Source organism: Lissotriton helveticus, assembly GCF_964261635.1.
Source record: "Lissotriton helveticus chromosome 1_1 unlocalized genomic scaffold, aLisHel1.1 SUPER_1_unloc_8, whole genome shotgun sequence".
Lineage (NCBI taxonomy): Eukaryota > Metazoa > Chordata > Amphibia > Caudata > Salamandridae > Lissotriton > Lissotriton helveticus.
Window position 1 is genome coordinate 43,524 of NW_027611725.1, and position 12,697 is coordinate 56,220.

At 40.2% G+C, this 12,697-nt stretch overlaps 1 protein-coding gene across 1 annotated transcript; it reads left to right on the plus strand.

Annotated features, from left to right (window-relative positions):
• Window positions 1-560: 560 nt before the first annotated feature.
• On the plus strand, window positions 561-2,660 carry LOC144806494 (uncharacterized). Its single transcript, XM_078672846.1, has one exon. It carries the CDS (start codon window positions 1,162-1,164, stop codon window positions 2,644-2,646), a length of 1,485 nt encoding a protein of 494 aa, XP_078528972.1. The 5' UTR covers window positions 561-1,161; the 3' UTR covers window positions 2,647-2,660.
• The last annotated feature ends 10,037 nt before the right edge of the window (window positions 2,661-12,697 follow it).

Below are 12,697 nucleotides of genomic sequence, written 5' to 3' on the forward strand. Positions count from 1 at the left end.
AATTGGGACTCTGCAATTCCTCAATTTCAAATAGAATATCCGCTCGCCAAAATCATTTCATCAGTACCATTTTCACCTCAGTGGTCCGCATTATCAGTTTCCAGACCAGGTACGTTGCACCATAAAATAAAAAGTATCAACAAACCAATGCCCAACAGCATATTGTAGGGGCAGGCAATGAAGCCAGGCAGCTCCATGTGCAAAAATATTGGATGAATGCCACAAGACTGTGAGGTGCATCCAGCTGCCTTGGGTCTTCCTGTCCATCTCTTACTCCAATCGCTGTTTTTGTTTTAACAAAATCTTGACTACGCAAGTGTTCTTTCTTTACTAATTTACTCTATGAACACTGTTAAATCAAAACATTTTCTGAAATAAATAAGTTGTGACATGTTCAACTGAAATTTTATTGAAATATCTGTTTATAGTGAAATAACCTTGATAAGTTTCAAAGATGGTATAGCAGAGATGTTTTTATGGCCAGTTAAATATTGTGCATGCAAATTCCATTATCTTTCCATGTAGTAATTTTAATTTGTTTTACATTCAACAGAAAAAAAGCCTTGAATGCACAAAATGTTTATGAATAAAGAAGAGAATGCTGTAAATCTGCAAAAACAGTCAGAGTAAATAAGCTCCAATAGTAAAAAAAGCCTTCACTTCCGAGACAGAGGACCCCGAGCATAAACTGACAGATCCTGGAAGAAGCAGTCAAGGGCAGTTCAGTGGATGAGCTGTGCATCTCCACGCAACAAGACGAAGAAAAGAACTCTAGAGAATTATGGCAAACTACCTCCTGTATGAACAAGTCCAATAACAGCATTTTATCATGGGATCTGTAGAATGTGGCTACAGCAATGCTTTGCTGTCCACAATTATAACAACCCACCATTCAGTGCTGTAGGTGTACTGTAAACACATTCTAGCGGAACAACAACAACCAGAGAAAAGCACAATGGAGTGGAGGCAGACAACTGAAGGGTGAAGGAAAGACATGTTCTGCTATCTACAAACCAAACTTTTTCCCAATTTCCTGTGACCAGTAGGAGGATTCATCTTTATCCATAAGCACGCAACACCATTATTGAATCTAAAGACACAATCGCCCACTAAGAAGGGTATTTAGTGATAATTGTACTTTATTCTTAAATCAGAAAGAAAATGACTGAAATATCACACATTTGCAGGGAATATGAGACTAACACAAGTGCTTTATCAACCATGTTGGCCCATCCGGAAATGCCGTCATGGGATGAAGAAAAATATATACCTGACCCAAAGAAAGAAAAATCATACACATGCAGCGAAAGCTTTAGTTTCTCATCACTACTAAAGTGCCGTCAGCAAACGCACACAGATGAAAAATCATTCAACTGTACTGAATGTGTGAAGAGCTTCATTCAATTATCAGGCCTACAAAGACATTTACAAAAACACTCAAGGGAAAAATCTTACCATTGCAATGAATGTGGAAGTAGTTTTAGTGACTCCTCAAACCTAAGGATTCATCAGAAAACGCACACAGGGGAGAAGCCATTCAAGTGCTGTCAATGTGAGAAGAATTTTAGTACGTTATCAACCCTAAAACAGCATCAGAGAACACACACCGGGGAAAAGCCATATCATTGCAATGAATGTGGAAGTAGTTTTAGTCAATCGTCAACATTAAGGAAACATCAGCGAACACACACAGGAGAAAAACCTTTCATATGCATTGAATGTTTGAAGAGCTTTAGTCAGTTATCACACCTGCAAAGCCATCAACGAATACACACAGGGGAAAAACCATACCATTGCAATGAATGTGGTAGTAGTTTTACTGAATCGGCAAAACTCAGAATTCATCAGCGAACACACACAGAGGAAAAACCATTTAAATGCACTAGTTGTGGTTGTAGTTTTAGAGAATCCACAACATTAATAAATCATATGCGAACACACACAGAGGAAAAACCATACCATTGCAATGAATGTGGAAGTCGGTTTAGGGACTCGTCAAAGCTAAAGATTCATCAGAGAACGCACGCAGGGGAGAAGCCATTCAAGTGCAGTGAATGTGCAAAGTGCTTTAGTCAGTTATCACACCTACAAAGCCATCAGCGAACACACACAGGGGAAAAACCATACCATTGCAATGAATGTGGAAGTAGTTTTAGGGACTCCTCAAATCTCAGGATTCATCAGAGAACGCACACAGGGGAAAAGCCATACAAGTGCAATGAATGTGAGAAAAGTTTTAGTCAATCGTCACACCTAAAACAGCATCAGAGAACTCACACTGGGGAAAAACCATATCATTGCAGTGAATGTGGAAGTAGTTTCAGTGACTTATCAACATTAAGATATCATCAGCGAACGCACACCGGGGAAAAGCCATTCAAATGCAGTGAATGTGAGAAGAGCTTTAGTCAATCATCACACCTAAAACAGCATGAGAGAACTCACACTGGGGAAAGACCACATCAGCGCAGTGAATGTGAAAGTAGTTATAGTAAATCCACTACATTAATGAATCATCAGCTTACACATACAGAGGAAAAGCCAAGTGCAGTCAATATGAGAGGACCTTTTGTCGATTATCAAACCTACAAAGAAATCAGTGAATACACACAAAGGAAAACCCACTCACGTGCAGCCAATGCTTGAAGAGCTTTTGATGATTTTCACACCTACAAAGTACCAGTGTATGCATACAGGAAAAACTATTCAAGTGCAGTGAATGTGTGAAGAGCTTTAGTTAGTCATCACTACTACAAAAGCCTTCAGCAAACACACCCAAGGGAAAAACATTCAAGTACATTGAACAAGTGAAGACCTTTTTCTGATTGTCACCCCTATAATCCTTTGAATACCATAAGCAAAAACTCACCTTAATGAAACTTGCATAGAAATAATCCTAGAGGTGAAGCAAATCTGCAAACATTTAAGTACATCAACATCCTGTCTGTGGACATACTCAGGAATAAACAAGTGCAGTTCTTTTGAGATGAAGAAATTACTCAAAACAATAAAATTACAATTATATGGAATCTTCGAATACCAGATTATAAAAAGTAGGTGATAAAAGACTGGATTAGTAGGAAGGAAGAAAAAAACAGATATTTGTAAATTTATAAAGCTTTCTGTTCTCTGTGACTGTTCATTTCTTTAAACCTAGGGAAAAAATAAAAAATGCCAGCAAAACATACTGGGAGACGAGCACAATGTGAACTAAAAGAAAATAACCATTGTTTGTTTTTATTTATTTAGGTATAGTTAGAAAGCAAAACACCCAAGTACACCTGATCATGCTGCCTGTAAAAGCAACAATGTGAACAATGCTTGGACTAAAAAGGGTAATTGAAAAGCTAGTGTAAGGGATTAGTTAAACCCATAAGCCCAACACACTAAAACTAATTTAACAAGCACATACTGGTGTAAATTCATAAGTGGTTCGGGTGTTAGGTCATTTTGCGGAACATTGCTGGTTCTGTGGCAGCATCTAGAGAACAGAGTCCAAAAGCTGGAGAAGTGAAAGTGCGGAAATATGAGCTGCAACTCTCAGGCTTGATGCGTTCAGTTATGGTATGTTATGCCAACTGGATTTGCAAGACACGTTGATCACCCAGGAGGGAATCCAGGTCCCCAATTGAACAAAAACAGGCTCTGATGGGAAGGGGGAGTTCCTTCTGGTCTTGGGGGCGATGTGGGAGAAGACATATCTGAGAGTGAGGTGATGCGGATTTTGGTTGCGGAGTCGTCCAGTGCATCTGAGTTGCCTATTATGGGTATGGAAGTGAACGTGGTCGTTGAGATACGCAAGGACTAAAGATGTGGAGTGCCTTTGTAAGTGAATGTGGGGAGATTGAAGGTGGTGCCCTTCTAGAAGGGGAGTCAGTGAGGGTTTTGTGTGTCTGTGGCTGAGATTGAGTATGAGTCTGCCGCTGTCCTTTGACCTGCTTGACATTTGTTGGTGAGCTTGGTGGTTGTACCTGCGTAGGGGGTGGTTCTGTAGTCTAGTCTACTTGTGAAGAATGCTTGTCTGATACTCCTGCTGCTGTCTAGTGAGATCCATTTGAATATTCTTCAGAGCACCTTGACAGTGTGTAAGCATGTAGCTGCTACTATGTTGTCATGGCTGGCCGTGGAGGTTTGGCTATCGATTACGATAGTGATTACCTGGCATCGGTATTGGGATCGATGTGGGGCCTCTGGTGTTGGTTTACCTGGCCAGAGTCCAGCGAGAGGTGTACTTGCCAGACAGTACCACTTCATATTTGTCAGCATTTAGCTTGAGGTAGCTTCTTTTCATCCATTATGTTATGTTGGAAATGCACATGAGGAAGGGCAACTGTGTGATCGATGTTTTTTCTGAGAGGGAGAGTATGAGTTCCATGTCTCCTGTACATGAGATGATGATGAGGCTGTAGGACAATACGATGGAGGCCAGTGGAGCAATGTAGACGTTGAAGAGGATGGGGTGCAATGAGGAACCCTGTGGCAGTGCCAGACATGTATCTTCCCACCCATAATGCAGAATGCTCATTTCCATCATCACATGCATCTTTTAATCCACAAGCCATAGTGGCTTATCCCTAAAGGTGTACAACATCGAGCTGGATCCTTGGGGGATTTGCAGGCTAACCACTATGTAAATGATTCACAATTAGTATTTTAAAAGTTTCTTTTTTACAGAGAATCATTCATCCAAACCCGAACTGGTGAAAGAACAGAACCGGTGCATGATAGCAAAATTGATAGGAGAAAGGGCTGTTGAAAAGTTTAGTTCTCATTAGGTTTCTGAAAGCTTGACAGCTAGGGAGAGATTGAGTCTTGAGCAGTAAAGTGTTCCAGCTCTGAAGAGCTAGAATCCTGAACTGTCAACTCCCTGCTATACATTTTTGGATCCTTGGCACTGGAAAAGAAATCTGGATTCAGAAGAGAAGCACAAATAATACTGAGTCTTGACACAAATGATATTCAGGTTTGTGTTTACATGCAAAAAGGAACCCTCATTGTATAATCTCTGCCAGTGTTTGAATGGATTTACAAAATATGTGCTGCCTCGTGTGCAAACAATAAACTTTGTTATGCAGTTGGGGCTTCCTCAGACCACAAATAAGATGAACCACAGAATTCTGAATAATCTTAAAAGTGCTTTTGTGTTGTTAGGGGCCACCAAATACTAAGTGTTCTTGTAGCCTAGGCTTGCGTAGAGGAAGGAGCACACCAATATAAAATGCAAATCAGAAGAAAGGAAAGGGCACATCTTCAGTAGCTGAAGATGGTAGAAACGAATGCCTTCTTCTGAGTTCATTTCAACAAAGTGCTGAGTCTGGGAAGTTCTTCCTGCCATCGACCACCATCACCACTACCGAGCCTGTGAGGAACAAGGCACATGACTGGTCTTCAGAACACCCATCCCTACACATAATGCACATCAGGGTTTTCTTCAGAATCAAACTCACTTTACGTTAACAGGAACCATTTTAAACTCAACTCTATATATTTAGGAATAAGTGGCTTTTACGGCCATTAGTGGCATAAAGAATTTGTACCCTGACAATTTTAAATCTCTACTAATATAGCACAACCAAACATCAGACGACAGCCCATGTATGGACATCCAAGAGCCTTTACAAACACACAACAGAGGCGTGGACCAGGATCAAACCCAACTTACGTTCACATTAACATGAACTAAAATATGATCCACTAAAAACAATCATGATGCTACGCAATGTACACAATGATAACTAGATTGTACATATTAATAAGAAATCTATGTTTTTTTAAATGTAATAAAGCAAAAAATGTATTTTAATCCATGGTATTCACTGCTGATTGTGTAGAAAGAGATGTTAAATGAGATTTGTTCCCTAAACTATTAAGATAATTTGTTCTGTCAGCTAGGAGCCTAGTTTATTTGGCAATAGCGGGGTCAAATCTCGACAGCATGACGGCTTTCAGCAAGAGTCTGACACAAGTGATATTAGAGGGGACCCTTCTCGCCTGTGTGCCTGCTTTCTGAGTGTGAATAGGTTCTTTGCTTGATAGTGTACTACCTTCTCTCCTTCTGTGTTCATAAAGTGAGACGTGCTGCTAGTAATGCTGTCCACCATTTACCTGCGATCCTGTCTGTTTGCTGCCGACTGCTTTGTCATAGTGTCCACCTTCTATCTGCAATCCTATCTGTTTGCTGCCGACTGTTATGAGACACATCTGCTGCAGAAAGAAGGGTATGAGGACTGCAGTGATGCCTTCTTGCAACTAAAGATCTTTCGCAAACTTCTCAGGTGTTAACACGCACTGCTGAGAATATCGGCCCTCACTCTACCTCAAAGAGAATATTATTTTACACTGGCAAACTTTTTCCAATACTTTTTCTCAGGTTTGCTTGCTGCCTCTGCTGCTCCTATCTTGTAACATATAGTGGTGGGGGACGAATTCCACCCCACCGGCAGAGTTCATTGAGTTTTACCCACTCAGTGTGGATCGTAGACTTCTGAAAAACAACACCAAGCGGCACAGGGTGGAGTTTTCCCTCTTGCCCGGTGGCGAGCGAGAGTGAGAAGTATCATACGGCTGGCCACCTCTAAGCGAGATTTCTCAATGCAGGCAGACATGGCAGTTCACTACCGCTCATGTTGAGGAAACTGCAGTGCGAGTAGAACATCTACTCAAGTGGCAGACAGAAGCAGCGCCCTCTTGCACTGCGCATGGTGCAGTTTGCGCTGATTTTATTGTGCAGTACAATGTTCTGGTGCTAAAAATCAGGCATGGGCAGAGCGACTTACTGCACTTCGTACTTACAGAACTCCGCAGAGTGCGGCAGAGTTTTTTCGGCCCTTCGCAGAGTTCCATATAGCAGAACTCCGCCCAGGCCTAGTAACATACAATACTGTGCTATCAGTCTGTTCCAGGGTGCGGCTTGAAGATATAATAAATGACCTGCTTATAGTAACTCACCTTATTAGCTGCTTATAGTTGTTTACCTTATTAACTGCCTATAGTAAGTCACCTATTAGCTGCTGCCTTTGACAATTACAAGATTACTTGCAGAAAAAAATGTACATGCAAAATTACGCCCTGTGACTTCTGTAGAGAAGAGCTTTAATTTTGAAAGTATATTCTAAATTTATAATGCCTGTCTCTTTAAAATGTTTGCTCTAAAGTGACGTTATGATGTTTCAAATATTTCAAACACTGTCCCGCTTGTCCTCTTCCTATTTTGGAAAAACAACTTACGGTGTAGTAGTGCTCATTGTATCCAGTTTATGTCCCTCCTTTCTTTACGCCTACACATTTCAACACAGCAGAGCACACTTCACCTTCTGACAAAGGCAGTATGTTGCCTCATGTAGTGACCCCATGCATTTAATGGCCGCTAAGGGGAAGCTTATAACCATTGCTCGCACTAATTACTCAGTTGAATTCTCTAGGTAAAAATGAACAATGGTTGGCTCTTGTAACATGTGGATGAATCGCAGTGTACTAAGATGTATTACTTCATGAGTATTGGAATATAAAACCTATTTATGGGATACACTATAGCATAAAAGCCAGCCCATATCATCGAGATGCTAGGAGCGAATTCGCTTAACACCATCATGTGTTGTTATTAAAATGTTACAGATCAGAATGACGAGGTACAAATCAGTCAAACTGACAATCTCATTTAAATGCTGTGGCTCTGTCACTATTGTAAATATTTTAAGCTACCTAGCGTCTTCATCGAAGTCTTACAGAACAGTAAACACACATAGATCGACAGCAGCACGCTTTTTATCAATGGGAAGCCTGTGAGGAAGCATCCATCAATTCGACTATTATAAAAGGAATAAAGATAAGTAGACCCCCTTTAGCAAAATATCAAATGTTATGATATGGTAATGTAGTCTTTATTGTGTTAAATGCTTGGCCAAGAATCCTGATCTCTCTCTGATGGGTTGATCGGGAAAATTGACCATTCTTTTGCGTTTCAAACAGCTATGCTTTGGATCTTTAGCGCTAGACAATGTTCTCCTGGAGTCTTTTCTCACTTTCTAGCTGTAAAAAACTTACACCAGTGCATTATTTCCCAAGCACCCAAATCTCTGCGTAGCTCGATGTCTTAAAGAGTAGAAAACTTGAGCATCGGGTCTCTGAACACTTGAATCGCAAATCCTTATTTACCTTAGGAAAAGAATGTATCCCCTGCTACTCTTTCCAGATGCGTTATGTGGTCCATGCAACAATCTGGAATTGATGTTTCAGGAGTCATTATTTTAGAGCGTGCCATGGCTTTCTAACAATTTGCAATAAGAGAACATTCTCAACGTAGCTATTTGGTTGTCTGTTTATATTTTAAAAACTCTCCATTGCAAACCTATTGTGCATGATTCTGTAATGAAACAGCTTTACAATAGCACGATTGGAGTCTCTAGTCTTCCAGTAAGATCCAGATATCCCCAGTTTTATTGATAGAAAGTTCCTATTTCATTAAAGACACTTAGTCGACTATCTTTCATTTTGTGGATTGCGGTTTGAGTCTCCTTTATATGTATTGTCCCTCCGTATTTAGTTATTTAATGCAGTGATGCTTAACTTGTGGTCCGAGGACCCCTGGGAGTCAGCAGCGTCTGCTCAGCACGTCAGTGACAGTTTTTTACAAAATTAAATAATATAAAAATGAATACATTCAAACTACAAAAGTATGTTCAAATAAAGAAAGAAAACTGACAATTTGAAAACTTTTTCAATATTTGATTGTGAATTAAAGAAAAGATGTGAATAGGTAAAAATTTGGTGCATGCTTGTTTCTATATTTTTGAGTATTGTTTTAAGGTCCAAATCATAGAAATACCTTAGGCCAGGGAAATCCCTGGCTTGCAATATTAACTCAGTGAGGACTGCTATAATGTATTGCATCTTTAACATTTTCCTCATAAAAAGGGCTATTTAGGAAAATGAAAGTGACTGGGAGAGCCTGAGTCAGTGGCCCTACATGTACTTCACCCAACCCAGCCGCTATAACCCTACCATCATGTTTCAAACAGTATTGCATCTACTGTTAGAGCCTTAAAAGGATTCTAAGGTACTTTGGGGGTATACAGTTTGTTTGCTTTTTTGTACTTCACAATGTAAGGTTCAATGTAGAGAGAAAACTATATATATAACATTCTAAAGATGGATGAACCTAAATCACCTGAAGCTTAACCCAGGCAAGACAGAGTTGGTCCTGCCTGGGAAAAGCGAAATCAGCTGGGGCCCACATTTCTGGCCTTCTGACCTTGGAGTCCCCCCGACCAAATCCAATGCTGTTAAGAGCCTCGGGGTCACCCTTTGCAGCGATTTATCCCTCAAAGCTCAGATTGGAACGGTCGTATCTTCCAGCTTCTTCCAGCTACGGAAGATTAAGAAAATCTCCCATGTGCTGACTCATTCTGCCCTTATTCTAGCAGTGACTGCCGTAGTCTTATCTTGCCTCGACTATTCCAACAGTCTTTATCTGGGTCTTCCTGTGGGCCAATTGAAGAGGCTTCAATACGTTCAAAACCAGGCTGCTAGACTCATCCTTAATTTACCTAAATGGCACTCTATCAGATCTGGAATGGCCGAACTCCATTGGCTACCTATAGATCAAAGGGCCATATTTAAAACGGGCTGCATTATATTTAAGGCTTTACAAGGGAAAGGCCCTAAATTCATCACCAACATGCTGTGTAAACACAATCCGTCACGTAACCTCAGATCTGCACACAAAAATCTGCTGACTATCCCCTCTGTCAAGAGGAAACGCCAAGGGGGCAGCTCCTTCCAGTACTTGGCTGCATCCTTATGGAACTCCTTGCCTTCTTCTCTGAGACACAGCGACAATCTGCTTACATTCAGACATGCCTTTAAGACCCTGCTATTTAGACAGGCATACCCGTAGACTGGCTTTCTCTCTCTGGCCATTCTGTGTTGTGTTATGGTTTCCAAAAACTCTAGTAGCGCCAAGAAGCCCATGGGCGCTGTATAAATAAAAATTTAACATAACATAACATAAAAGCACATATATTTCTGCAGGAAATCTTCAATCACAAAAATACAAATACATTTTTTTTTTACCTGAACATTGTTTAAATGGTTATATGGTTATCACAGACAACGTTATTTTCCCAAATAGATAACTAGACACACAACTGTCTCCTCTCTAACTCTGGCCCATACACAGCATGTCATTATCTTTTGGAGAACTCGTGGAAGTGCCAATTCATAAAAACAACAACTTAGCTAACATACATGCTACTGTCTCGATGATAGCTGCCTTTCAAGGTCTTACAGTGAATGTGCAAAGTAAACCAAGTTGACCTATTTTCATCATGCTGGTTCATACCAGTTATGTCTCAAAGTAATGGAAAGTCCACCAATATAGGGTACAATTCAGTGGGCAACACTTTATATATACCTCATGAATTGTCCACTCCATTAGAGAGGTCTTCGCCACAGGTCATCGCAAGAGCTAATGCCAGACTGCCACAGCATCCATCTCAATGCTGAGAGCCGATACAGAGAGGAAAGGAGCTGAGCCCAGTTGATGGATGTTTTCCTTCCAAGGAGACGCTCTTTCTCGACTGACGTCTGACAGCCACAGCTTCTTCAACGTGAACAGGTATGCAGTGCGCGGACTCCCAAGAGACTCCAGAGGCAAGTTAGTTACTCCATACTTTCTTAGTGTAGCACACAGAAGTCTTCTGAGTGCTAAGCTCCTAGGAACATTCCAATCTTATTATAAATTTTCATATTATTCTTGCTACTCGTAACATACATCAGTGCTGTTCTAATTTTATGTGTGTGGTTATTACTCATGTACTAAGGAACAGGATGAGAGTTGAAATAAACACTTTCAATATTGATATAGTCTTTTCTTAGTACTGTGCGTGCTATTCTAAAGAGCAAAGGTACCACTGCGTCCCTGACCCCATTACAGAACAGTTAGTATCCCAGAAGGCATGGACAACATACTAGGAGGTATACCTGGTGGGGCTGTGTGGGGATACTATAACTTGGAATTCTGTGTAACCGATGGAGCACTGAACTCTGTCCAGGCATGCGTGGGTGGGAAAGTCAAACCCTTTAGAGCTAGGCCAAAGCCCTAGTTTATGGAACACAACAATATTGTTCACGTGATTATTGAGGAATCACAAACAATATCTTTAATCCAAAAAGAGGCAGCTAGACAAACATCATCCATTTCTCACAGTTTTTTGCATAAGACTGTTTCTTCAAGACCATAATAAATACACAAAGAAAACATTTTATAAACAAAATAGTGGAAATTATCACCCAATAAGAAGACAAAAAAACATTTAGGATATAAACACACTTATAAATAAATATCTTATATTGACATCTAATATATAGAGTATATATTCACAATATATTGTCAGATGATTATATTGCTTACTAATGAAAGATTCTTTTAAACCTGTCCACATTTCTTTCCATTATTCTCTTAGTAAAATATGACACTAAAAGTTATGTCACACTGGGCCATATGTATCAACAAACCCTTTTGCGATTCCTAAATAGCGATTTTTAAGGAATCGCTATTTAGGAATCGCAAAATGGTATGTATGAAGAAATTTGCTATTTTTTAGCGATTCCTTAATCTTCCTTATTTTCGAATTCGCATTTTGCGAATTCGCAATTAAGGAATAATTCCCAATGCATTCCTATGGGCCAGGAGGCATATAGGAATGATTGCGAAATAATTCTCAAATTGCGGATTCGCAATTTGCTAATCGCAATTTGAGAATTATTTCAAGGGTGCTGGGGTGTCTTAAAGACACCCTGATGCACCGCTTAAATGTACATGTGTGTGCATATGGCGCACATACATGCCCTATGGGCATGTGTGTGCATCACATGCCACTTTCATAAATGCCAAATTGTGCATTTTTTGAAGAATTCGCAAGTGACCATCAACTACAAGTTGGTGGTAATTTGCGAATTCTTAACCATCATGCGCAACACAAAAATGCTACATACATAGCATTTAAGGAATCATAAAATTGCGATTCCTTAAATGCTAGGGCAAAATTAGGAATCGCAAAACTTTGCTATTCCTTATTTTGCGAATGTTTCATACATCCCAAAACATGCAAAAAGGCTGTTTGCGATTCGCAAAGGCCGAAATTCCGCGATTTTCGGCCTTTGCGATTCACAAAAGGCTTGATACATATGGCCCACTATCTGTTAAATATATTTCCATTCATATTTAATATTACACCATTAAACAATTGACCTAAACAATAACATATTTTACATAATCTCTAAATATCAATGGAGGAATCCTTTAAAAAGAAGAGGAATGTTTACACTCTATGAACAAGCGATGCAGCTTGTCTTCTAAATCCACAGCAAAGAGCCTTTCCCCTTCAGATGGCATTGTAAGGGCTGTGTTTTAGTCTTTAAGATTAGGGCTGGGCGTAGTTTGCGAAGTAGCGCTTCGGGAAGCTATGCAAAGTGCACTTCGCACTACGTGAGCTAAGCGTAGCACTACGCAAGCTGCGTAGTAGAATGTTCGCACTGTGCAAGATGCCGTTTTCAATGATTGCACAGTGCCGGATGCTTGTCCGCAGCTGTAGTTTTCTGCTGTTCGAGGAGATTATTCCTCGAGCAGCAGCTTTCTCAACGAGAACTGGTAGTTTCCCATCACAATCGGTTACTAGCATACGCGACCACCCGTAAT